The following is a 27539-nucleotide window of genomic DNA, read 5'->3' as shown; positions in this document are numbered from 1 at the left end:
ATGCCAAATGACTGTTGCTTCTACATTGATAAAGTTTGATCATAAAGTTACTGGTTCCCTCCACCATGTTAAACATTGTTAAGAGGACAAGGTCACATCACCTTAACTCTCATTTTAATACACCAATGGTAACATGATATTCTCTTACCTAATTTAAATAAGTACCGCCTTGTAACCAACATCTGAGAAAGTGAGTTTGCAGAGTGGTGTGGTTTATATAGCTAGATAGCTACTCTACTCGTGCCAAAATGTAACTGTAGAGTGTCAGCAAATATAATTACAAGTTTATCCTATTCGTCTATGGCCAAGATACTTATATGTTTCCCCTTTCATCTGTGTCTGGTTAGCTAGTTACAGGATAGCTAGGTCTTCATCTGTGTCTGGTTAGCTAGTTACAGGATAGCTAGGTCTTCATCTGTGTCTGGTTAGCTAGTTACAGGATAGCTAGGTCTTCATCTGTGTCTGGTTAGCTAGTTACAGGATAGCTAGGTCTTCATCTGTGTCTGGTTAGCTAGTTACAGGATAGCTAGGTCTTCATCTGTGTCTGGTTAGCTAGTTACAGGATAGCTAGGTCTTCATCTGTGTCTGGTGTTAGCTAGTTACAGGATAGCTAGGTCTTCATCTGTGTCTGGTTAGCTAGTTACAGGATAGCTAGGTCTTCATCTGTGTCTGGTTAGCTAGTTACAGGATAGCTAGGTCTTCATCTGTGTCTGGTTAGCTAGTTACAGGATAGCTAGGTCTTCATCTGTGTCTGGTTAGCTAGTTACAGGATAGCTAGGTCTTCATCTGTGTCTGGTGTTAGCTAGTTACAGGATAGCTAGGTCTTCATCTGTGTCTGGTTAGCTAGTTACAGGATAGCTAGGTCTTCATCTGTGTCTGGTTAGCTAGTTACAGGATAGCTAGGTCTTCATCTGTGTCTGGTGTTAGCTAGTTACAGGATAGCTAGGTCTTCATCTGTGTCTGGTTAGCTAGTTACAGGATAGCTAGGTCTTCATCTGTGTCTGGTTAGCTAGTTACAGGATAGCTAGGTCTTCATCTGTGTCTGGTGTTAGCTAGTTACAGGATAGCTAGGTCTTCATCTGTGTCTGGTTAGCTAGTTACAGGATAGCTAGGTCTTCAGCCAGCATGGAACAAAACTCCCACCCAGTTAAGTCAACATATCCGTTAGTACTGCTGTGAACCATATCACATATGCCAAATAGGGGACTATAATATATATTTTTATATCATTGATACACTTTAAATGTTGTTTGAGTATCACCACATTTGATTGAGTTGATTTTACTGCAACACTGCTCACTGCATTCAAGTTGCTCTACATAGGCTTTTCAAAGAGCTGTCAGTCAAGGCGAGATCATGAATATAAGCTCCCCGCCCACTCAGCCTGTCTTTTCAAACTTCCTGGTCGTTAGCCATGAGAAGAAAATGTATTTAGTTTTTTTTGCCCATCCACCACCACCCCTCTTGGGAGGACAAATATACACTTTGTTTTCTTTTTTCTTTTTTTCTTGTTACATGTACATTCTACACACATTTTACAGTAGTTACATAGCAAGAATAAAGTAATTTGATATTTTGATATACATTACATCTGGATAGATAGTACTTATAATCATACATTGTGTTTTCAGTCATAACTATTGTAGAAGATGAGCTTTAAAACTCACCTCCAGGCTACTCTCAGTCCATCCCACCTATCTCTGTAAACCGCCCTCTTATGTGCCATGTGCCATATAGGTCAAAAAGTACTTTTCAGAATGACTTTTCAGGACCTTTAATATCAGAGGTTTTGCATGTACATTGATTAATTAATCTTATGCTACACAAAGATAAATAGCATATATTTTCTATACTAATCTAATCAGTTAGTTTGATTTATTGCACCCATTACTGAAATGGTTGTCCCAGTTTAAATAGTTAGTCTTCTTAGGGATAGGGTCTATTTTTCTCCATTCCCGCCTGACTGACGTGCCCAAAGTAAACTGCCTGTTACTCAGGCCCAGAAGCCAGGATATGCATATAATTGGTAGCATTGGATAGAAAACACTTTGACGTTTGTAGAAATGTTAAAATAATGTATGAGACTATAACACAATTGATATGGCAGGCGAAAAATCAACCGGTAATAAAAACATTTTGAGCTCCCAGGCTCTTATAATAGAAAGCTATGGGCTCGATGTAATTCCAGCTCCCAGATTGCAATTCATATGGCTTCCACTAGATGTCAACAGTCTTTGTTCATTGTTTCAGGCGTGTTTCTTCAAAAACAAGCAAGAATTTATCATAAATCTTCAATAATGTTCCAACCGGACAATTCCTTTGTCTTTAGAAATTAAAGGGAACGCAGCTCGCTCTCACAGTCGCGCGCGTGACTTAGCTTATGGCATTCTGCCAGACCCCTTAGTCAAACAGCTCTTATTCGCTCCCCTTTCATAGTAGAATTCTGAAAAAAGGTTCTAAAGACTGGTGACATCTAGTGGAAGCCTTAGGAAGTGCAATCGGACCAAATTTACACTATCTTGGATAGGCAAAGACTTGAAAACCTACAATTTCCCACTTCCTGGTTGGATTTTTTCCCGGGTTTTTGCCTGGTCAGTGTTTCTGATGAAGTGAGTTCACAGCCAGAGAAGTGAGAGCTGAAAATCCAGTATCAGATTACCCAGCCTTAATTCCTAACCTTAACCATTAGGAGGATAGGAAACCATCTGACTCTAGGGGCATCTTCTACACTCTGTGTTTTCACACCAGGGATTTAAAATGGCTGCCTGTCGAGGGGACACAGCCAGGGAACACAGCTGTCACCAAACATTCCAGTAGACTGACATGTAAGAACCCGACAGTATCACACACACACACACACACACACACACACACACACACACACACACACACACACACACACACACACACACACACACACACAATAGAGATAGATAGAGATCATATTTATAGGCTACGACCCATATTGAGGCTATAACCCATAGGAATCCCCACCCAGTTGCCTACTTTGACTACTTTAAAATAGTGGTAGCATGGTGGAAGCCCTCAATGGCGCTGCCCATGGTATAACGGCCTTTTGGCCATTAGAAGCCTCTACCGTTCTCTATGACACACATACACACACAGTCCCCAGAGTCCCCTGAGCAAGGCAGTTAACCCCCAACAACAACTGCTCCCCGGGCGTCGGGGGGTTGGTTCAGAGGGGTTGGGTTAAATGCGGAAGACACATTTCAGTTGACTGCATTCAGTTCCCCCCTTCGTTTCCCAGTCTAAAAAAAGCAAACAAACTATGTGAGGTAGTGTATTGAGGAAGTGTTAAGACTAGAATGAGGTATGAGGATCAATGTATTTGTTGTGACTGCAGGACAAAAAACACAGACAGCAACTGAGGGCCACTAAGGCCAATTGACACTGTACTGCACGTTACTATCACGTTATGCCAACTGACACGGTACTGCAAGGGCTCCTGAGTGGCGCAGCGTTCTAAGGCACTGCATCGCAGTGCTAGAGGCATCACTACAGACACCCCTTGCCAAAGACTCCAGCCACCCAAGCCATAGACTGTTCACTCTGCTACCATCCGGCAAACGGTACAGGATGATCGGCTCTTGGACAGACAGGCTCCAAGACATTTTCTACCCCCAAGACATAAGACTGCTAAATAGCCAGACTGCAAAATAGTCAATTAATGGTACCTGAACTATATGCACTGACTCCATCTTGCACTGACCCTGCGCGCATTCACTAGACTATATATACAGCTGAAGTCGGACGTTTACATACACCTTAGCCAAATACATTTAAACTCAGTTTTTCACAATTCCTGACATTAAATCCTGGTAGAAATTCCCTGTTACGTCAATTAGGATTAACACTTTATTTTAAGAATGTGAAATGTCAGAATAATAGTAGAGAGAATGATATATTTCAGCTTTTATTTCTTCAATCACATTCCCATTAGGTCAGAAGTTTACGTACACTCAATTAGTATTTGGTAGCATTGCCTTTAAATTGTTTAACTTGGGTCAAATGTTTCGAGTAGCCTTCCACAAGCTTCCCACAATAAATTGGGTGAATCTTGGCCTATTCCTCTTGACAGAGCTGGTGTAACTGAGTCAGGTTTGTAGGCCTCCTTGCTCGCACACGCTTTTTCAGTTATGCCCACACATTTTCTATAGGATTGAGGTCAGGGCTTTGTGATGGCCACTTCAATACCTTGACTTTGTTGTCCTTAAGCCATTTTGCCAACTTTGGAAGTATGCTTGTGGTCATTGTCCATTTGGAAGACCCATTTGTGACAAGGCTTTAACTTCCTGACTGATGTCTTGAGATGTTGCTTCAATATATCCACATAATTTTCCTGCCTCATGATGCCATCTATTTTGTGAAGTGCACCAGTCTCTCCTGCAGCAAAGCACCCCCACAACATGATGTTGCCACGCACGCTTCACGGTTGGGATGGTGTTCTTCAGCTTGCAAGCCTCCCCCTTTTTCCTCCAAACATAACAATAGTCATTATGGCCAAACAGTTCCATTTTTTGCTTCATCAGACCAGAGGACATTTCTCCAAATAGTACGATCTTTGTCCCCATGTGCAGTTGCAAACCATAGTCTGGCTTTTTTATGATGGTTTTAGAGCAGTGGCTTCTTCCTTGCTTTTCAGGTTATGTCGATATAGGATTTGTTTTACTGTGGATATAGATACTTTGTACCTGTTTCCTCCAGGATCTTCACAAGGTCCTTTGCTGTTGTTCTGGGATTGAGTTGCACTTTTTGCACCAAAGTATGTTCATCTCTAGGAGACAGAACACATCTCCTTCCTGAGCGGTATGACGGCTGTGTGGTCCCATGGTGTTTTCTCCAAATACTTGCGTACTATTGTTTGTACATATGAACGTGGTACCTTCAGGCATTTGGAAATTGCTCCCAAGGATGAACCAGACTTTTTTTCTGAGGTCTTGGCTGATTTCTTTTGCTTTTCCCATGATGTCAAGCAAAGAGGCACTAAGTTGGAAGGTAGGTCTTGAAATACATCCACAGGTACACCTCCAATTGACTCAAATGATGTCATCAGAAGCTTCTAAAGCCATGACATCATTTTCTGGAATTTTCCAAGCTGTTTAAAGGCACAGTCAACTTCGTGTATGTAAACTTCTGACCCACTGGAATTGTGATACAGTGAATTATAAGTGAAATAATCTGTCTGTAAACAATTGTTGGAAAAATGACTTGTGTCATAGACAAAGTATACCTTCTCCACCCACAAAAGCTAAGTAACATTATGCCTTCTCATTGCAGTTTCTGTTTACAGGAGAACTATTGCCTTATGCTGGGGATAGCAGAGTCCCAAGCTCGGCTTCAGACGCAATCGTTAGGGCAATTGAAGAGTAGGAAAAATGATACAGCGTCTGTGCCACCATTAAATCCAGGTAGTAGTGTTAATCCCCCTGCACAGTCCCCGCAGCCGGACAATTTTCTCATGGCTTCCGGAAAGAAACGCTGTCGGCATGCTCAACAGGTGTCGCTCATTCAGCCTATAGAAACTTTTAACCGGTTTTATGAAAGCAAATTTCAATTTAAGAAAAACAAATGACTACATTTTTGTCTTTTGAGCTTCTAGTCATGAAATATATGCAATCTACTCAATCACTTTTTATAGCTACTGTTTACCTGCCTCCTGGGCCGTATACAGCGTTCCTCACGAAGTTTCCTGAATTCATATCGGACCTCGTAGTCATGGCAGATAATATTCACATTTTTGGTGACTTCAACATTCACATGGAGAAGTCCACAGACCCACTCTAAAAGACTTTCGACAGCCATCATCGACTCAGTGGGTTTTGTCCAACATGTCTCAGGATCTACGATTTGCCATAATCATACCCTGGATCTAGTTTTGTCCCATGGAATAAATATTGTGGATGTAAATGTTTTTCCTCATAATCCTGGACTATCGTACCACAATTTTATTATGTTTGCAATCGCAACAAATAATCTGCTCAGACCCCAACCAGGGATTATCAAAAGCCGCGCTATAAATTCTCGGACAACCCAAAGATTCCTAGATGCCCTTCCAGACTCCCTCCACCTACCTAAGGATGTCGGAGTACAAAAATCTGTTATTGCCTCACCGAGGATCTAAACTTAACCTTGTGTAGTACCCAAGATGCACCTCTAAAACCAAAAAATATTTGTCAAAAGAAACTAGGTCCCTGGTATACAGAAAGTACCCGAGCCCTGAAGCAAGCTTCCAGAAAATTGGAACGGAAATGATACTCCACCAAATTGGAAGTCTTCTGACTAGCTTGGAAATACAGTACTGTGCAATATTGAAGAGCCCTCACTGCTGCTCGACCAGGCTACTTTTACAACCTGAGTGAAGAGAAACGGAACAATCAAAAAATGATTTTGATACTGTCGCAAAGCTAACTAAAAAGCAGAATTCCCCAAGTGAGGATGGCCTTCACTTCAGCAGCGATGAATTCATGAACTTCTTCGACAAAAAGATAATGATCATTAGAAAGCAAATTATGGATTCCATAATTTTTTTTCTTTTTTTTTTCTCCCAAGTCTAGAACCAACAGTAAGATGTATAAATTGAAGGTAAAAGCAGAAGTGTTTATTAGTTTACTCCAATTGGGGGACCGGTGGTAGAGTTGCGGGGAATAATAATAAAGGTATATTCTTTAAAAAAGTATGTATGTCTATATAGGTATGTGTATGTATATATGTGTATATGTATGCATGTGTCATGACGTTGGCAGTGGGGGTAGGTTTATGACAGTCATAAATACCTCTTTTTCTCTTCCCTACTGATGTGACATAAGAAAACCCCTTTGTTAACATAGAGATTCTGGGGACATCAGAAAGTGGGGGGAAATGAACTATATTCTGGTAATCCGACCAACTGAACATATGATGTGGTACTTAAGGTATATTATGTCAGTTCGGTTGCCCTCTGACACATTCTCATCAATGATAGAATGACATAAACTCTACTGTGGAAAGTCTAAACGTCAGAGGTATCGGATTCACATGGAATTGTTGTTTAATTGAAATGTTTGAATATGACATTATTTGTGAAGAGGTGAAATGTAATTTTAGCTTCCAAATGAGAGATCTGTGCTTTCATAAGTTTTCCTCTGCTCACAGTGGCCCGCCCCTGTGAAGAGGCATGGTTTATAAACTTTTCAGACACACCCCTCTCCCTCCACTATATAAAGCCATTGACAAGAATATAACTTTCTGTTCCGGGCACACCAGGATGACGATCCTGTGTCAGAATGGTTCAGATAATCGCTACAGAACTAAGCCAACATCAGCATGGACTTTGATTGTGAATGGTATGAACTTTGAACTCGTATTCACTACAGAAGTGATATCTCCTAACCGTTGAGTTAGCAACAGCTAAACGCAGGTTAGGAAGGACAGTCCGAGTATCCCGTCTACTATACACAACGTTACTCCAAAGTATCCCGTGACAACCAGAGACATTCTCCAAAGGACAGAGGACTCGGGTTGGCGATACGGCCTTCCATCTACCACCAACCTACTGAAGCGCAGCTCAGAGTAAATATGTATTGCATTTTCCTTTTCAAATGGGCGGTAATTTAGAATGCATCAGATACTGTATTTACGATAGCACAGCTCGCCTATGTTCCAGTCTCCCGCTCTTTCACTAAGAGACAGCCCCTTCCCTTTGTGTAACAAGCTGTCATATCTATTCCGCCCGCTAGGGACGTTTTTCTGTATGACGTACTTTGTAATCAAGTTATGATTTAATTGTGTATGTGTGTTTCTGTGTGATTAGTTAGGTATTTAGTAAATAAATAATTAAACCCAATTTTGTATTGCTGATTCAACTTGTTAGCCAGGATTCTTGCAGATAATCAAGGACTTACAACTTTCAGATGAGACTGAATAAAATGACGATTAATGTGACTGCTATTTAGTAAAATATTACTAAATCTTTAAGAGTTTATTCGGAAGATAACAGCTCTATAAATATTCTTTCGTGCTGTCCCTCTCTAGTTAATTAATATTTACATGATTAGTTCAATCAGGTAATATTAATTACGGAGAAATTATTTTATAGAATAGCATGTCATAGCAATTAATCTGGCATAGTCAAAGACACGACACATGCGTGTATGGATATATATATATACCCGAATAAATATGGGGGATTGGAAATGATGCAGACAATTACATTGGAAGCAACATTCTTTCCGCAATATTAAGCTGATCCACCCCTTAAAAATTAATAATAAAAAAATAATTATGGATTCCTCTTCAAATATGCCTATTTCTACAAAACTAATTTGTTCTGAGTCTGCAAAGAACTGCCAAGACTTAGGATCAATGGAGACACAAGTTTTTTTAATCCTGTATCTCGACACATTTACGAAAATAGTCATGGCCTCTAAACCTTCCAACTGCCGACTGAAACCTATTCCAACTAAACTACTGAAAGAGCTACTTCCTGTGCTTGGCCCTCCTATGTTAAACATAATAAACAGATCCCTATCCTTCGATTGTGTAAAAAACTCACTAAATGTGGCAATAAAGCCTCTCCTGAAAAAGCCAAATGTTTTCCCGGAAAAATATAAAAAATGAATTGGCCTGTATTGAATCTCCCATTCCTCTCAAAAAAATTGGAAAATGCTGTTGCACAGCAACTCACTGCTTTCTTGAAGACAAATAATGTATACTAAATGCTCCAGTCTGGTTTTAGACCCCATCATAGTACTGAGACTGCACTTGTGAATGTGGTAAATTACCTTGTGTTCCTAGACTTTAGCATCGCTTTTGACACCATAGATCAGCACATTATTTGAAAAGTCAAATGACAGCATACTCTGTTTCCGGTTTCTGGTTGATGACAACAGCCACACAAATACAACAACCAGCCATTTCATTTGGCGATATTGACACAGATATTATTGTTAGATAAACAAGGCTGTTCGTGACTGCTATAGTAATTTAAAGAAAGGCCGTCAATGGCCGCTATGGGTTCTATTAAATTACAAAACATATTAATAACATTCCACTCATGTTGCCATTAGAGGGCGCTTTGGTCATTTGACTGCAGGAAAGGGTACCAGAGAGTTGGTGCTAAATACCTTCTATGTTCCACAAGGTTAGCAACACTGAACTATGCATGAGAGCACCAACTGATCCGGACGACAGTGTGATCACGCTCTCCGTAGCTGATGTGAGTAAGGCCTTTAAACAGGTTAACATTCACAAGGCTGCAGGGGCCAGACGGATCACCAGGACACGTACTCAGAGCATGCGCTGATCAGCTGGCAAGTGTCTTCACTGGCATGTTCAACCTCTCCCTGACCCAGTCTGTAATATCTACATGTTTCAAGCAGACCACCCTAGTCCCTGTGCCCAAGAACGCCAAGGTAAGCTGTCTAAATAACTATTGCCCCGTAGCACTCACATCTGTAGCCATGAAATGCTTTGAAAGTCTGGTCATGACTCACATCAACACCATCATCCCAGACACCCTGGACCCACTCCAATTCACATACCACCCCAACATATCCACAGATGACACAATCGCTATTGCACTCCACACTGCCCTTTCCCACCTGAACAAAAGGAAAACCTACATTTAAATGCTGTTCATTGACTACAGCTCAGCGTTCAACACCATTGTGCCCTCCAAGCTCATCACTAAACTAAGTACCCTGGGATTAAAACACTTCCCTCTGCATCTGGATCCTGGACTTCCTGATGGGTCGCCCCCGGTGGTAAGGGTAGGCAACAACAACTATGCCACGCTGATCCTCAACACGGGGGCCCCTCAGGGGTGTGCTCTTAGTCTCCTCCTGAACTCCCTGTTCACCCACGACGGCATGGCCACGCACAACTCCAACACCATCATTACGTTTGCAGACAACACAATGGTAGTAGGCCTGAACACCGACGACATTGAGACTTGGCAGTATGGTGCCAGGACAACAACCTCTCCCTCAACGCCAGCAAGACCAAGGAGTGGCTGCTGCCATACATGTAAAAAATGTATCACTAGCCACTTTAAACAATGCCACTTAATATAATGTTTACATACCCTACATTACGCATCTCATATGTATATACTGTACTCGATACCATCTACTGCATCTTGCCTATGCCGTTCTGTACCATCACTCATTCACATATCTTTATGTACATATTCTTCATCCCTTTACTCTTGTGTGTATGAGGTAGCTGTTGTGAAATTGTTAGGTTAGATTACTCGTTGGTTATTACTGCATTGTCGGAACTAGAAGCACAAGCATTTTGCTACACTCGCATTAACATCTGCTAACCATGTGTATGTGACAAATACAATTTGATTTGATTTGGAGGGCCAAGCACACCCCCAGGAACAGGTTGAGAGCTTAGAGTTCCTCGGTGTCCACACACATCAACAAGGTCTTAAAGAGGGCATGACAATACCTCTTCTCCCTCAGGAGGTTGAAAAGATTTGGCATGGGCCCTCAGATCCTCAAAAGGTTCTACAGCTTCTACAGCTGGTTCACTCCTTGGTATGACAACTGTTTGGCATACGACCACAACGAGCTACAGAGGATAGTGTGTACAACCCAGTACATCACTGGGGCCGAGTTCCCTGCCATCCGGACCTCTATACCAGGCGGTGTCAGAGAAAGGCCCTAAAAATTGTCAAAGACTCCAGCCATCCAAGTCATAGACTGTTGTTCTCTCTGCTACCGCATGGCAAGCGGTACCGATGCACCAAGTCTGGAACCAACAGTATCCTGAACAGCTTCTACCCTAAGCTATAAGACTGCTAAATAGTTCGTTAAATAGTTAACCTAAAGCTACCCGGAAGGCTTCATTGACCCTTTTTGTACTAACTCTTTTGACTCATCCCATAACCTGCTGTTACTGTTTATTATCTATCCAGTTGCCTAGTCACTTTATCCCTACCTATATGTACCTATATGTACTGAGTAAGTATCTACCTAAATTACCTCGTAACCCTGCACATCGACTCGGTACTGGTATCCTGTGTATACAGCCAAGTTATCGTTACTTGTTGTGTATTTATTCCTCTTGTTATTATTTTTATATTGATATTTTTTCTCTCTGTATTGTTGGGAAGGGCCCGTAAGTAAGCATTTCACTGTTAGTCTACACCTGTTGTTTACGAAGCACGTGACAAATAACATTCGATTTGATTCGATTTAAGAGCATTTTATATCACTGAGAGAAGTAAACAGTCAGTCATCTGTGCACGGCTACCTGGCTCTCTGTGGACGGCTACCTGGTTTTCTGTGAACGGCTACCTGGCTCTCTGTGGACGGCTACCTGGTTTTCTGTGAACGGCTACCTGGTTCTCTGTGGACAGCTACTGTACCTGCCTCTCTGCGGATAGCTACCTGGAACTCTGGAGTCAATACACCTTTCACCTCTAACCTATGACCTTTCAAATTGACATAATCTGAGCTCAGGCCACATGAACCTACTGTAATTTAATAGACCTTTATACTTTGGATGAGAAAGAGGCTTGTCAACCATTTAGTATGTCCATCCTACTAGTAGTTTACTGTCCATCCATATATCGACAGTATGATGTCTGCGGTATGAGTAGTAATTTCATCCAGTCTTACATGTTCCAGGTGACAGTCCCAGAGACTCTCTGCATCTCTCCCAGAGCTGCCAGCAACAGGGACGATTTCCCACAACCCACCTGGCCCACGATCATAGTCAGCTGACCTGAGAGAGAGAGCGAGAGAGAGACACACAGGAAATGAGAAATTGGGTGGGAGAGAGAGAGTAGAGAGATGGGGGGGATAGGAGGAGGGAGTAGCGATTCCTCTAGTGATTCCTTTAATAGAGTATGAATGCCATGGCGTTTAACCTTCCTCCAGCAGCAGAGCCTTACCAAAGGGAACCTTGATGTTTACGTTAGACAGGGTGGGAGTCCCATCTGTCCAGGTGAAATATCCACTGCTTATCTGGAGAAAGAAACATCACACACACATTGATCAAAGCAAATGTCAAAGACTGATTCCCACTGCTTTCACAAAAACATAATCTGACTGAGTAAGCAGTCAGACAGGAGAGGGTCAGCGGTAAGCAGTCAGACAGGAGAGGGTCAGCGGTAAGCAGTCAGACAGGAGAGGGTCAGCGGTAAGCAGTCAGACGGGAGAGGGTCAGCGGTAAGCAGTCAGACAGGAGAGGGTCAGCGGTAAGCAGTCAGACAGGAGAGGGTCAGCGGTAAGCAGTCAGACAGGAGATTGTCACTGGCAGCACACTGGTGAGACTGAATGATAGTTTGAACTTCTATCTAGTTCTGCTACCTCTCACTCACACTGATCCAGAGGTCTAGGTCCTCCTGGTCTGCCTCCTACTCACCCTGATGCAGAGGTCTTGGTCTCCCTCCTGGGGGGGTGGGTTGCCTCCCTCATAGCTGTAGTTGTTCCAATCGTCCCTGGGATGTCTCTTCCTGTTCACCACCTTCAGAGGCTGGGAGAGGTGCAGGGAGGGGGCAGGGCATTGCTTAGGCTTTTTACAGGACCACTATGAAAACCACAGAGGTGGTGGAGGATTGTGGAGGAGGTGGTGAGAGTGTGTGTAAATGAGGTTGGGGTGGAGGTGGTGAGAGTGTGTGTAAATGAGGTTGGGGTGGAGGTGGTGAGAGTGTGTGTAAATGAGGTTGGGGTGGAGGTGGTGAGAGTGTGTGTAAATGAGGTTGGGGTGGAGGTGGTGAGAGTGTGTGTAAATGAGGTTGGGGTGGAGGTGGTGAGAGTGTGTGTAAATGAGGTTGGGGTGGAGGTGGTGAGAGTGTGTGTAAATGAGGTTGTGGAGGAGGTGGTGAGAGTGTGTGTGTAAATGAGGTTGGGGTGGAGGTGGTGTGTGCGCTTGCGTGCATCTGTGTAAATGTTGATATTGATCGTGACTACAACACAAAACATATGTGAACCGTATGTGAACCGATTACATCTTCAAACTAAGGGAAACTGTGGTATGGCATCCATGACAGGGAGACGGATGACATCATGCATGATGACGTAGTCTAGCTAGCTACATTTTCAGATATTATACGTTTCTAATTTTGACAGGAAGTGGTTTCAATTCAAGCTGGCTTGTTCAATTTAACCTGGCTGGTTAGCTCCCAGAATATTCATGCAGGGTTGTAATGATATTATTTGGCACTATGTTCATTGTTGTTTAACTAGCTAATGTTAGCTGGCTGGCTCATTAGCTAACATTGCGTGACGTGTGTGATCTAACACGTTGTGTACCTAGCTAGTTAGCTACATGTCTTTAACTAAAGTGTACTGTTAGCTAGCTAACGTTAGCTGGCTGGCTCCCTAGCTAACGTTACGTGTATGATGTTATTATTCTTATCCCAGAGCCGTTTGCTTTGCTAGTTAGAGCCTAATGTTAGCTAGCTAACATTGAACCTGGTTGGTTAGCTCCCAGCAGATTCACGCAGGGTAGTAACAACATGATTTGGCACTATGTTCATTGTTGTTTAACTAGCTAACGTTAGCTGGCTAGCACGTTAGCTAACGTTACTTGTCGTGTTTGATCTTACACGTTGTTTACCTAGCTAGGTTCATTGTTTACCTAGCTAGCTAGCTAGCTACATGTCTTAAGCTAAAGTGTACAACACCCGTTGAATATGGCCGGTGTCAATAAATGTCTGCAAAAAAGTATAATGAAATTGTTGGCAGCAGAGCTGGTTAGGCTGTTTTCATGTTATCCACCGGTAAACAAATCATCGGCCAGAGCATCAAGTGTGCGCTCTGAATGCACTGTGAGCGAAACGAGATGGGTGGGGCTAAAGCTTAAGAAGGTGTGAACAATGCTGAATGGGTGTAGACAAAGAAGAGCTCTTCACTAAATACCAAAACATTCAAAAACCATTTTCTCAAAAGTGAGTTTACAAGTGGATGAACTTTCAAAGCAGAATTACTTTCCCAGTGTTCCTCAAAAATGCAGTGTATGATATACCATTTTGTAGCTCTGAGTCTCTACTTTTATCCAATGTAAAAAATTTATAGATTTCAAATTTTGCTACATAAGACCAAATCCAGGTGGTGAGTCACATATTAAAACAGAAGCCATACGTTTCCTGACCGGTAAAACAAAGTTTTTTAAACGTTCTGAGAACAGAAGTGAACGTTTCGCCTGTTCTAGGAATGTTTATTTTTAGGTTGCAGGGAGGTTCGGAGAACATTTGACTCTGGTTTCCTGGTGGCCCGGTTTCACGATAGTGATGGTTTACAAGTGTTTTAACGATGCATCTTTCCAACAGCGCCCGAAGATGTCACATGCGTTTCCCAAAACACCAGAGAGAATGGTCGCTAAGTGTGTCGTTGGAGCATGTGTTCTCGGATCCGCTTACTCCATTCAAATCTTACCTTAATAACCTGTTATGGCTGCAGGGGGCGTATTGAAAAACTGGAAAATATGTGCAAATTTTCAAACGGCCTCTTAATCAATTTTTGCTCTTACAATATGCATATTATTATTAATATTGGATAGAAAACAGTCTCTAGTTTCTAAAACCGTTTTAATTATTTCTCTAAGTGAAACATAACTCTTTTTACAGCCCATTTTCTATCCGGAAGTGAAATTTCCAAGAAGCTATGTCTCTCTTCAAGATACTCTCTATAAAAGGCCTTGGCACTTAGGACTGTAGAAACACGTCACACGCCTTCCCCTGGGTGTCATGCGGAAGTGAGAGAAGAAATGACTTGATTATCTCTGTCAGGGACTGAAAACAACATCTTGGAGTGAGAAGTGCGCACTATTTTTTTTTCTGGGCGCGAAGTAGGAACTGGACTGCGCTCCTGGAAAACCCTCGTTATAGGTGAATATGACCTCCGGCTTCGATTTTATTTGATACATGTCACAATATCATCCTAAAGTATGTTTTTTCAATATACTTTAATTATATTATTGAAATTTATTCTGGACTTTAGACGTGATGCGACGCAAGAATTTTGTCAAGACGGAGAGGTTAGCACGGCATGGCCAGTGTGTTTGCTAATTCAAGAGGGACATCGTTCGTTCTGGGTCCAAATGAAGACGGTTCTGAACAAAGGACCCTTTGGAGAACATTCTGATGGAAAATCAACAAAGATAAGGACCCAATTTGGGATGCTTTTTCATATATCTGTCGAACTGTGCTATCGCTAGCATTTGACTAGAATCAATGCTGCTGTGTGTTAGCTATTGTAGTAAGCTAATATAACGATATATTGTGTTTTCGCTGTAAAACACTTCAGAAATCGGAAATATTGTCTGTATTCACAAGATCTTTCTCTTTCATTAGCTATCCACCATATATTTTTCTGAAATGTTTTCTGATGTGTAATTAGTAGTTGACGTTAGTGTCTGTATTTTCTCTGGCTACTGCCGTGCGATTTCTGACTGTAGCTATGATGGTGGCTAAGATGGTAGCAGTAATGTAAAACTGATTTATAGCTAAAATATGCAAATTATTCGAACAAAACATAGATTTATTGTGTAACATGTTATAGGACTGTCATCTGAGGGAGTTTTTTCTAGGTTATTTAGGTTGGTTCTAGGTTATTTAGGTTGGTTCTAGGTTAGTTTGGTTAGCTTTGTGCATGCTACTTGCATGCTACCGTTGCTGTGAAAAATGTCTGTCTGTCTTTTGTATTTGGTGGTGAGCTAACATAAATATATGTGGTGTTTTCGCTGTAAAACATTTTAAAAATCTGAAATATTGGCTTTATTCACAAGATCTTTGTCTTTCATTAGCTATCCACCATATATTTCTCTGAAATGTTTTCTGATGTGTAATTAGTAGTTGACGTTTGTGTCTGTATTTTCTCTGGTTACTCCCGTGCGATTTCTGACTGTAGCTATGATGGTAGCAGTAATGTAAAACTGATTTATAGCTAAAATATGCAATTTCTTTGAACAAAACATAGATTTATTGTGTAACATGTTATAGGACTGTCATCTGAGGTAGTTTTTTCTAGGTTATTTAGGTTGGTTCTAGGTTAGTTAGGTTGGCTTGTGCATGCTACTTGGATCCTACTTGTGCTGTGAAAAATGTCTGTCCTCTTTTTCATTTGGTGGTGAGCTAACATAAATATATGTGGTGTTTTCTCTGTAAAACATTTAAAAAATCGGACATGTTGGCTGGATTGACAAGATGTTTATCTTTCAAATGCTGTATTGGACTTGTTAATGTGTGAAAGTTAAATATTTAAAAAAAATAGATTTTGAATTTCGCGCCCTGCACTTGAGCTGGATGTTGTCAGAGGTGTCCCGATATCGGGCTTGCAGCCCTAACAGGTTTTAACAATATATTTATTTCACAATACTGATAGCGGATCAGCTTCTACAGAGATATTACCACCTACGGCTGCAAATATTGAGGCAGCTTATTCTAATGCTTACCTAATAAAAATGCACTAAACCACTGATTTGGCACATCATTGCACACGTTAGGTTACACATTATGAAATATATTGAGACAAATTACAGACAGAAGCAAAACAGAACTCATTTGATTGAACATTAAATGTATTTCAATATGTTTGAAATTGCCTACTTTCTATATTTTATGCAGTCATCTCAATTTTCATATGAAGCATCTTTTTCTACGTCACTTGTTTGTATCAATTGCAAAGACAACTTTGTATTTGAAGTCAACTTTGTTCTGAAGTTGTCTGTGGTAAAGGAGAGACGGATAAACCATGTGATTCTGTTTAGCAGAGATCTTCTGTGTATAAAGAAACGCGAGAGGGCAAAAAAGCATCTAACGACGCACTTAGCTGTTCTACGAGTGGTCTGAGACAGGCATTAGATTATGGCCGTTTTCAAGTGCAACGTTAATGACGATGGTTTTGGCAAACAGCTCGGAGATTTAACTCGCCCACTAATTGACAACACATCATCTTAATGAGTGCTTGTTTCCTTTGAAATGGGGTCTGTTTGAATAGACTAAAATTAACAGCTTTGTATGTGGAAAACATGGCATGCTAGCTCCATCCTGGTGGCGCAATTCACTAATTCCATGGATAGAGAACAGGTCCCAGTTTCCCAAAAGCACCTTAAGCCTAAGTTCATCGTAAGAGCATCGTTAAATCTCTTTCCTGAGACGGTTTATGACAGTTTTTGCAAAAATGATTTGGTTGAGCAAACACACAGTTTCATCAGCTATCTGGGTGGCTGGTCTCAGATGATCCCGCAGAGGAAGAGGTCCTGGGCTGGCATGGTTACACATGGTCTGCGGTTATGAGGCCGGTTGGACGTACTGCCGAATTCTCCAAAACGACTTTGGAGAGCGGCTTATGGTATAGAAATTAACATGAAATTCTCTGGCAACAGCTCTGGTGGACATTCCTGCACTCTGCATGCCAATTGCACGCTCTTTCAAAACTTGAGACATCTGTGGCATTGTAGAGTGGCCTTTTATTGTCCCCAGCACAAGGTGCACGTTTGTAATGATCATGTTATTTATGGGATAAATGAAATGAAACATTGGACCAACACTTTACATGTTGTGTTTATATTTTTTGTTCAGTATAAATGTAACCATGTTTGAACTTTTACAAAACATGTTAAAGTTACTTAAATGTTCTTAGAATGTTCCGAAACCAAGCAACTATCCTGTACCATTCGCAGAAAGTTTTAGGAAGTTTGTATGCTAAATCACCATAGGACAACTACGCTCTCACCAAGCTCTAAGAAACATAAGGTTCTCAGAACATTATGTGATAGCTGGGTACTCACCACTGCCTGGTACTTGCTGTTGTGGTTTCTGGTGCTGGAGGGAATGGTTTTGTGGTTGCTAGGGCCCGTGGGCATGGTGGCATTGGGCTCCTGCTCATCTCCAATCTCATCACTACTGAAGAACTCACTCAGCTTCTGGGCACTATGAGGAAACAGGGGTTAAGGTTACAGGGTTAGGCTTACAGGGGGACACGACCAATACATTTCATATTTCCACATTCTAGTATTAGCAGATGCTGTTCTCCAGAGTGAGTTACAATAAGGAAAAGTTACTGTTTTGGAGATGGGATAGGGAACAACACAGCAAGAGGGTTTTCAAAGTAAAAGTGCCAGGTAAGTCTCATTGGACTGTACATCTGATAGAAGAAGGCAAAAATGACGGAGGAGTGAAAAAATGATTGGTTTAAGTCAACAGTGATAAAGTATTCTGTTTTTATATGTGCCTTTTTCTGGGCCAAACTAGAATCAGCCATCTTATCACCGTCATCTACCTGCTCCATCTTCAGAACATCTGGAATCAACTAGAGCATAGAGGTGTGAACATGATTAGTAGAAGTCCTAAGTACAAACATGACTACACACCTGGGCAACATATTCGCAAACAATATGGGCCTTGCTGTACATCTACTGTAAATCAGGTTGAGTCAGCTGTGACTAGAAGTACTGTTACACTCCAGGCTGCTCAACGAGCCACGGATCTCATCACTCATTTGAAGAGCTCTTATTGGCCCATCAATTTAGTGGAACATTGCTTCACTTCTCTGTACCCCCCCCCCCCCTCTCTCTCTCACCCTCCTTCTCTATCTCTCTCTCACTCTCCTTCTCTCCCTCCCTCCCCCCTCTCTCTCTCACTCCCTCTCCCCTCTCTCTCACTCCCCCCTCTCTCATTCCTCCCTGTGTCTTCCCTACTACCCAACCTCCTCTATCTCACCCTGTCCCTCTCTCTGTTCTCTTATCTGCTCTTTCTCCCTCTCCCTCTCTTTGTCTGTTCCCTCAATTCACTATTCTCTTTCTCCTCTCTCTCCCTCTCTCTGTACCCCAGAATGAAACGAATGTTCCACACTCACTGGGGCTGACAACCACTTATCAAAGCTTCAAAGCCAGGTCATGTAAGAATTGTCAGACTTCACTTCAGCTTCACTCAAATGCCAGGATACAGGAGTTATTGACTTCGATCCCATTACGCAGTACTTTTTAAACATTCTATCCTTCAGCATTCTAAATTAATTGTTAGGACTGATCGTGTGCGAGTGTCCAAAGCCACTGCAGTAGAGCAGAATGGCAGTATGATTCAGCTATACTGCAGAATGGCAGTATGCTCCAGCTATACTGTAGAATGGCAGTATGCTCCAGCTATACTGCAGAATAGCAGTATGCTCCAGCTATACTGTAGAATGGCAGTATGCTCCAGCTATACTGCAGAATGGCAGTATGCTCCAGCTATACTGCAGAATGGCAGTATGTTCCAGCTATACTGTAGAATGGCAGTATGCTCCAGCTATACTGTGGAATGGCAGTATGCTCCAGCTATACTGCGGAATGGCAGTATGCTCCAGCTATACTGCAGAATGGCAGTATGCTCCAGCTATACTGCAGAATGGCAGTATGCTCCAGCTATACTGCAGAATGGCAGTATGCTCCAGCTATACTGCAGAATGGCAGTATGATCCAGCTATACTGCAGAATGGCAGTATGATTCAGCTATACTGCAGAATGGCAGTATGCTCCAGCTATACTGCAGAATAGCAGTATGCTCCAGCTATACTGCAGAATAGCAGTATGCTCCAGCTATACTGCAGAATAGCAGTATGCTCCAGCTCTACTGCAGAATAGCAGTATGCTCCAGCTATACTGCAGAATAGCAGTATGCTCCAGCTCTACTGCAGAATAGCAGTATGCTCCAGCTATACTGCAGAATAGCAGTATGCTCCAGCTCTACTGCAGAATAGCAGTATGCTCCAGCTCTACTGCAGAATAGCAGTATGCTCCAGCTCTACTGCAGAATAGCAGTATGCTCCAGCTATACTGCAGAATGGCAGTATGCTCCAGCTATACTGCAGAATGGCAGTATGCTCCAGCTATACTGCAGAATGGCAGTATGCTCCAGCTATACTGCAGAATGGCAGTATGCTCCAGCTATACTGCAGAATGGCAGTATGCTCCAGCTATACTGCAGAATAGCAGTAGCTCCAGCTATACTGCAGAATAGCAGTATGCTCCAGCTATACTGCAGAATAGCAGTATGCTCCAGCTATACTGCAGAATAGCAGTATGCTCCAGCTCTACTGCAGAATAGCAGTATGCTCCAGCTCTACTGCAGAATAGCAGTATGCTCCAGCTCTACTGCAGAATAGCAGTATGCTCCAGCTATACTGCAGAATGGCAGTATGCTCCAGCTCTACTGCAGAATAGCAGTATGCTCCAGATCTACTGCAGAATAGCAGTATGCTCCAGCTCTACTGCAGAATAGCAGTATGCTCCAGCTATACTGCAGAATAGCAGTATGATCCAGCTATACTGCAGAATGGCAGTATGATTCAGCTATACTGCAGAATGGCAGTATGCTCCAGCTATACTGCAGAATAGCAGTATGCTCCAGCTATACTGCAGAATAGCAGTATGCTCCAGCTATACTGCAGAATAGCAGTATGCTCCAGCTATACTGCAGAATAGCAGTATGCTCCAGCTATACTGCAGAATAGCAGTATGCTCCAGCTATACTGCAGAATAGCAGTATGCTCCAGCTATACTGCAGAATAGCAGTATGCTCCAGCTATACTGCAGAATGGCAGTATGCTCCAGCTATACTGCAGAATGGCAGTATGCTCCAGCTATACTGCAGAATAGCAGTATGCTCCAGCTATACTGCAGAATAGCAGTATGCTCCAGCTATACTGCAGAATAGCAGTATGCTCCAGCTATACTGCAGAATAGCAGTATGCTCCAGCTCTACTGCAGAATGGCAGTATGCTCCAGCTATACTGCAGAATGGCAGTATGCTCCAGCTATACTGCAGAATGGCAGTATGCTCCAGCTATACTGCAGAATAGCAGTATGCTCCAGCTATACTGCAGAATAGCAGTATGCTCCAGCTATACTGCAGAATAGCAGTATGCTCCAGCTCTACTGCAGAATAGCAGTATGCTCCAGCTCTACTGCAGAATAGCAGTATGCTCCAGCTATACTGCAGAATAGCAGTATGCTCCAGATCTACTGCAGAATAGCAGTATGCTCCAGATCTACTGCAGAATAGCAGTATGCTCCAGCTCTACTGCAGAATAGCAGTATGCTCCAGCTATACTGCAGAATGGCAGTATGCTCCAGCTATACTGCAGAATGGCAGTATGCTCCAGCTATACTGCAGAATGGCAGTATGCTCCAGCTATACTGCAGAATGGCAGTATGCTCCAGCTATACTGCAGAATGGCAGTATGCTCCAGCTATACTGCAGAATGGCAGTATGCTCCAGCTATACTGCAGAATAGCAGTATGCTCCAGCTATACTGCAGAATAGCAGTGTGCTCCAGCTATACTGCAGAATAGCAGTATGCTCCAGCTATACTGCAGAATAGCAGTATGCTCCAGCTATACTGCAGAATGGCAGTATGATTCAGCTATACTGCAGAATGGCAGTATGCTCCAGCTATACTGCAGAATAGCAGTATGCTCCAGCTATACTGCAGAATGGCAGGATGCTCCAGCTATACTGCAGAATAGCAGTATGCTCCAGCTATACTGCAGAATAGCAGTATGCTCCAGCTATACTGCAGAATGGCAGTATGCTCCAGCTCTACTGCAGAATGGCAGTATGCTCCAGCTCTACTGCAGAATGGCAGTATGCTCCAGCTCTACTGCAGAATAGCAGTATGCTCCAGCTCTACTGCAGAATAGCAGTATGCTCCAGCTATACTGCAGAATGGCAGTATGCTCCAGCTATACTGCAGAATGGCAGTATGCTCCAGCTCTACTGCAGAATGGCAGTATGCTCCAGCTCTACTGCAGAATGGCAGTATGCTCCAGCTCTACTGCAGAATAGCAGTATGCTCCAGCTCTACTGCAGAATAGCAGTATGCTCCAGCTATACTGCAGAATGGCAGTATGCTCCAGCTATACTGCAGAATAGCAGTATGCTCCAGCTATACTGCAGAATGGCAGTATGCTCCAGCTATACTGTAGAATGGCAGTATGCTCCAGCTATACTGCAGAATAGCAGTATGCTCCAGCTATACTGCAGAATGGCAGTATGCTCCAGCTATACTGCAGAATGGCAGTATGCTCCAGCTCTACTGCAGAATAGCAGTATGCTCCAGCTATACTGCAGAATGGCAGTATGCTCCAGCTATACTGCAGAATAGCAGTATGCTCCAGCTCTACTGCAGAATGGCAGTATGCTCCAGCTCTACTGCAGAATAGCAGTATGCTCCAGCTCTACTGCAGAATAGCAGTATGCTCCAGCTATACTGCAGAATGGCAGTATGCTCCAGCTATACTGCAGAATGGCAGTATGCTCCAGCTATACTGCAGAATAGCAGTATGCTCCAGCTCTACTGCAGAATAGCAGTATGCTCCAGCTCTACTGCAGAATAGCAGTATGCTCCAGCTTTACTGCAGAATGGCAGTATGCTCCAGCTATACTGCAGAATAGCAGTATGCTCCAGCTATACTGCAGAATGGCAGTATGCTCCAGCTATACTGTAGAATGGCAGTATGCTCCAGCTATACTGCAGAATGGCAGTATGCTCCAGCTATACTGTAGAATGGCAGTATGCTCCAGCTATACTGCAGAATGGCAGTATGCTCCAGCTATACTGCAGAATGGCAGTATGCTCCAGCTATACTGCAGAATGGCAGTATGCTCCAGCTATACTGCAGAATGGCAGTATGCTCCAGCTATACTGCAGAATGGCAGTATGCTCCAGCTATACTGCAGAATGGCAGTATGCTCCAGCTATACTGCAGAATAGCAGTATGCTCCAGCTATACTGCAGAATAGCAGTGTGCTCCAGCTATACTGCAGAATAGCAGTATGCTCCAGCTATACTGCAGAATAGCAGTATGCTCCAGCTATACTGCAGAATGGCAGTATGATTCAGCTATACTGCAGAATGGCAGTATGCTCCAGCTATACTGCAGAATAGCAGTATGCTCCAGCTATACTGCAGAATGGCAGTATGCTCCAGCTATACTGCAGAATAGCAGTATGCTCCAGCTATACTGCAGAATAGCAGTATGCTCCAGCTATACTGCAGAATGGCAGTATGCTCCAGCTCTACTGCAGAATGGCAGTATGCTCCAGCTCTACTGCAGAATGGCAGTATGCTCCAGCTCTACTGCAGAATAGCAGTATGCTCCAGCTCTACTGCAGAATAGCAGTATGCTCCAGCTATACTGCAGAATGGCAGTATGCTCCAGCTATACTGCAGAATGGCAGTATGCTCCAGCTCTACTGCAGAATGGCAGTATGCTCCAGCTCTACTGCAGAATGGCAGTATGCTCCAGCTCTACTGCAGAATAGCAGTATGCTCCAGCTCTACTGCAGAATAGCAGTATGCTCCAGCTATACTGCAGAATGGCAGTATGCTCCAGCTATACTGCAGAATAGCAGTATGCTCCAGCTATACTGCAGAATGGCAGTATGCTCCAGCTATACTGTAGAATGGCAGTATGCTCCAGCTATACTGCAGAATAGCAGTATGCTCCAGCTATACTGCAGAATGGCAGTATGCTCCAGCTATACTGCAGAATGGCAGTATGCTCCAGCTATACTGCAGAATAGCAGTATGCTCCAGCTCTACTGCAGAATAGCAGTATGCTCCAGCTCTACTGCAGAATAGCAGTATGCTCCAGCTTTACTGCAGAATGGCAGTATGCTCCAGCTATACTGCAGAATAGCAGTATGCTCCAGCTATACTGCAGAATGGCAGTATGCTCCAGCTATACTGTAGAATGGCAGTATGCTCCAGCTATACTGCAGAATGGCAGTATGCTCCAGCTATACTGTAGAATGGCAGTATGCTCCAGCTATACTGCAGAATGGCAGTATGCTCCAGCTATACTGCAGAATGGCAGTATGCTCCAGCTATACTGCAGAATGGCAGTATGCTCCAGCTATACTGCAGAATGGCAGTATGCTCCAGCTATACTGCAGAATGGCAGTATGCTCCAGCTATACTGCAGAATGGCAGTATGCTCCAGCTATACTGCAGAATGGCAGTATGCTCCAGCTATACTGCAGAATGGCAGTGTCAATGCCAGGCTGTTACGGGGATCATAAGGACCTCTTGACCGTAAATGGAACGATGTTACTTAGATTACCCCTGAGATACAGCATCACACTCAGCTTGCTGTCACCATTAATAAAGACAGGAGATTAATAAAGATAGGATCGTGTTAGTTAGAAAAATGTAATTAAGTGTCACTCCACAATCCTCTCAGGATGCAGAGAAAACCCCTGATGCAATCTCTCCACTCTGGATGACTGTAACATGGTAATGATACCCCTCTCCTTGGAGATACAATACTCTGCATACACGATGTACAGCTCTTCTACTTACAGAAGGCCAATATACCATATCTAAAGCACTTACTTGTACATAGATGATGGTAAACAAATATTAAAGCAGTGATTGACTGACAGGCTGGGTGGCCAAGGGTGGTCCAGTGGTCTAAGCCGCTGCTTCTGGAACACATATACCGCTGCATCATGGATTTGAATCCGGCTCACTGCAATTTCTGCAACTCTCTCCTCTATCTTTTCTTGTTCTCTGTCCGATCAAATGAACAAAAAATATTTGAGTGGGAATAACAAGATGCTTGTGTGTTTGACTGATGATACAGTGATTGGTATGGCCAAACACGCCCACTCTTCCTATACTCAGTGCAGAGGGTAATGTAAGATGCTCCAAGCAGTCGTAAGAACTGTATGACGGGATGGGTAATGGTCTGTGAGGAAAAGAAACATGGTGAAGGGTAGCTCTATGACAAGACAATAAATGACAGCAGTTAAACTAATCACCAGTGTAGAAGTCAATGTTACTGAGGGAAACGGACAGGTGTTTTACTGACTGAGGCACTGTCGAAAAAAATCTAAATTGATTCACTCTGACTTCAGTTTAGTTTCACCCCAGTTAAAAACTTTATTCTGGTAGATTTTATGTAAATTCACCTTATCTCAACTTAATTGAACACCGCTACTCAGTTCAATTCATCTGTGTGTGTGTGTGTGTGTGTGTGTGTGTGTGTGTGTGTGTGTGTGTGTGTGTGTGTGTGTGTGTGTGTGTGTGTGTGTGTGTGTGTGTGTGTGTGTGTGTGTGTGTGTGTGTGTGTGTGTGTGTGTGTGTGTGTGTGTCCTTATCAGAACCTCAATGTCCTGAGAACAAGAAAAATGTTGAAAAGTCTGGACTTTTTTCATGTCCTGAATTTGCTAAAATGTGACTCGTTTCAGGAAACTAGGCGTATGTCACAGGTCACTACTTCACAGGAGAGACATTAGAACGTAAACTTTTTTTAAATTAAAATGCGTTTTTTTCATGTGCCTTAATAACAAACATGTATGCAATCTGTAAATATGAATACAATTACGAGCCTAGTTGGTTAAGCCACAGAAAAAGCCATGATTGGCTGAGATAATGAGTGGGCTGGACATGTCAAGAGATGAGTTCAGATTGGTCTGCCATATAGCCCGCTTCTGTCTATTTGAGCTGGTCGGTATGTGTAGGTAATCCTGTAACGAGTGCAATGAGAGTTGGGAATCAAGTACAGGGAGTGTTTTAATAAATAAACAAAACAATAAACAAGAACCACAAACAAGGCACCGACATGAAACAGAGTCAATAACACCTGAGGAAAGAACCAAGGGGAGTGACAGATATAGAGAAGATAATCAAGGAGGTGATGGAGTCCAGGTGAGTGTCATGAGGTGCTGGTGGCTTGACGATGGTGACAGGTGTGCGGGATAATCAGCAGCCTGATGACCTAGAGGCCGGAGAGGGAGTATATGTGACGAATGCGGCTTTAAAAAAAATACATCGCATAGTGGAGCTGCATAAGTGTTGCTCTCCACTTTCTGGAGGACAGAGTTTTGAAATCATCAGAATTAGACTATGATAGCTAAGGAGATGGAGAAAACACCTGTCTCCGGATTACATCTTCAAACTAAAGGCAGCCATGGCATCCGTGACAGAGAGAAGCATCCATCCATGATGTATACGGGGAAGATAGTCTAGCTAGCTACATTTTCAGATATTTCACGTTTCTAATTTTGACAAAGTCGTTTTAATTTAATTTCAAGTTAAAGTGTGCTGTTAGCTAGCTAGCTAATGTTAGCTGGCTAGCTAGCTAATGTTATGTGTATGATCTTATTACTTGTATCGCAGAGCCATTTGCTTTGCTAGTTATTGCCTAATGTTAGCTAGCTAACATTGAACCTGGTTGGTTAGCTACCTGCAAATTCATGCACGGTAGTAACATCATGAGTTGGGATTATGGTTCATTGTTTAGCTAGCTAGCTAGCCACATGTCTTAACAAAAGACTCCACTATGCAAGTAACAATTTCAATAGAATGTTGACAACTGTTGATAGACATAGTTTTACGAACGCTCAACACCCTTTGAATATGGCCGGTGTTAGTAAACGTTGGCAAAAAAAGCATAAATTGTTGCCAGCAGCACAGTTGCAGTCACCATCCCTCTGGATAACATAAAAACAGCCTAACCAGCTCTGCTAGGGTGAGTAAAATGGCCAGTGAGCTGTTCTGTCATTTGTGTCTGGAAGTAGCTAGCAAGCTAGCCAACATTAGCCAGGTTGATTGGGTGCTTGACTGCTGCTGTTAGGACAACATTCGGATCAACACTTAAAGAGATGGGTGGGGGTAAAGCTTAAGAGTGTGTGAATGATGCTGAATGGGTATAGACAAAGAATAGCTCTCCAGTACGTACCAAAACATTCAAAGGCCATTGTCTCAAAAGTGAGGTTACAAGTTGATCAACTTTCAAAGCAGAATTACTTTCCCATTGTTCCTCAAATATAGTGTGTGATATACCATTTTGTAGCTCTGTGTCTCTGCTTTTATCCAATGTAAAAAAAATCACCATTTCAAATTTTGCTACGTAAGAACGAATCAAGGCGGTCGGTCACAAATGCTATTTTAGGCTTAAGGGTTAGGTTTAAAGTTAGTGTTAGCGTTACGGTTAGGGTTAGGGTTAGGGTTAGGTTAGGGTTAGGGAAAATAGGATTTTTAATGGGAATACATTTGTACTCCCCAAAATGTTCTGAAAATTCACAAAAACAGAGCTGTGTGTGCATGTGTGCATGTGACTGTGTGTGTGTCCATCATACCTGGGCAGAAAATAGTTGTATGTTGTAGTTTATTTGAAAATACCAGAGTTTAAACTACAAGGCAACTATTTTCTTTGATATTCAAATACAGGTCTCAGAAAAATAATAATATTTGAAAGTATTAAATATGTGAGGGACATCGAATCACCTCAACATCAGAGAAGACTTTTGCAGCTTCAAAATGACAAAAATTTTCATAATGAGAGAGACAAAGTAATACAGTAACACTCGACATCAAATTCTTATATATGTTTAGTAACTTTGTGATTATTACACAGCAACATTGTTGTAACATAAGGCCTTGGAAATGGCTTTATAATTGCATAGTAAGGGAGTTATTACATAGGTGGAATAAGGAAGAGTCACTATTCCTCTTGTGTACTGTAGTTACAAAACCTCTCAGCTCATTGCTATGAAATTCAAATGCAATGTAACAACATGCTCCAAAGGTTTTAAA

General features: G+C 42.5%; 1 protein-coding gene across 2 annotated transcripts in view; it reads right to left on the bottom strand.

The window, feature by feature from the left end:
- LOC139578184 (ATP-binding cassette sub-family C member 8-like) overlaps nucleotides 1-27539 on the bottom strand; it is a 152752-nt gene that overhangs the window by 45593 nt on the left and 79620 nt on the right. For both annotated transcript variants that reach the window (XM_071405476.1, XM_071405477.1), the window contains exons 13-16: nucleotides 17746-17887; nucleotides 12376-12486; nucleotides 11903-11975; nucleotides 11628-11733 (exon numbers count right to left, since the gene is read on the bottom strand). In XM_071405476.1, the coding sequence (XP_071261577.1) occupies nucleotides 11628-11733; nucleotides 11903-11975; nucleotides 12376-12486; nucleotides 17746-17887 (432 nt within the window). The remainder of the gene's footprint in view (nucleotides 1-11627; nucleotides 11734-11902; nucleotides 11976-12375; nucleotides 12487-17745; nucleotides 17888-27539) is intronic.

This window comes from Salvelinus alpinus, chromosome 6, assembly GCF_045679555.1.
Source record: "Salvelinus alpinus chromosome 6, SLU_Salpinus.1, whole genome shotgun sequence".
Lineage (NCBI taxonomy): Eukaryota > Metazoa > Chordata > Actinopteri > Salmoniformes > Salmonidae > Salvelinus > Salvelinus alpinus.
The sequence above is the reverse complement of the archived record's forward strand: the minus strand, read 5'-3'. Positions and strand labels throughout refer to the sequence as shown.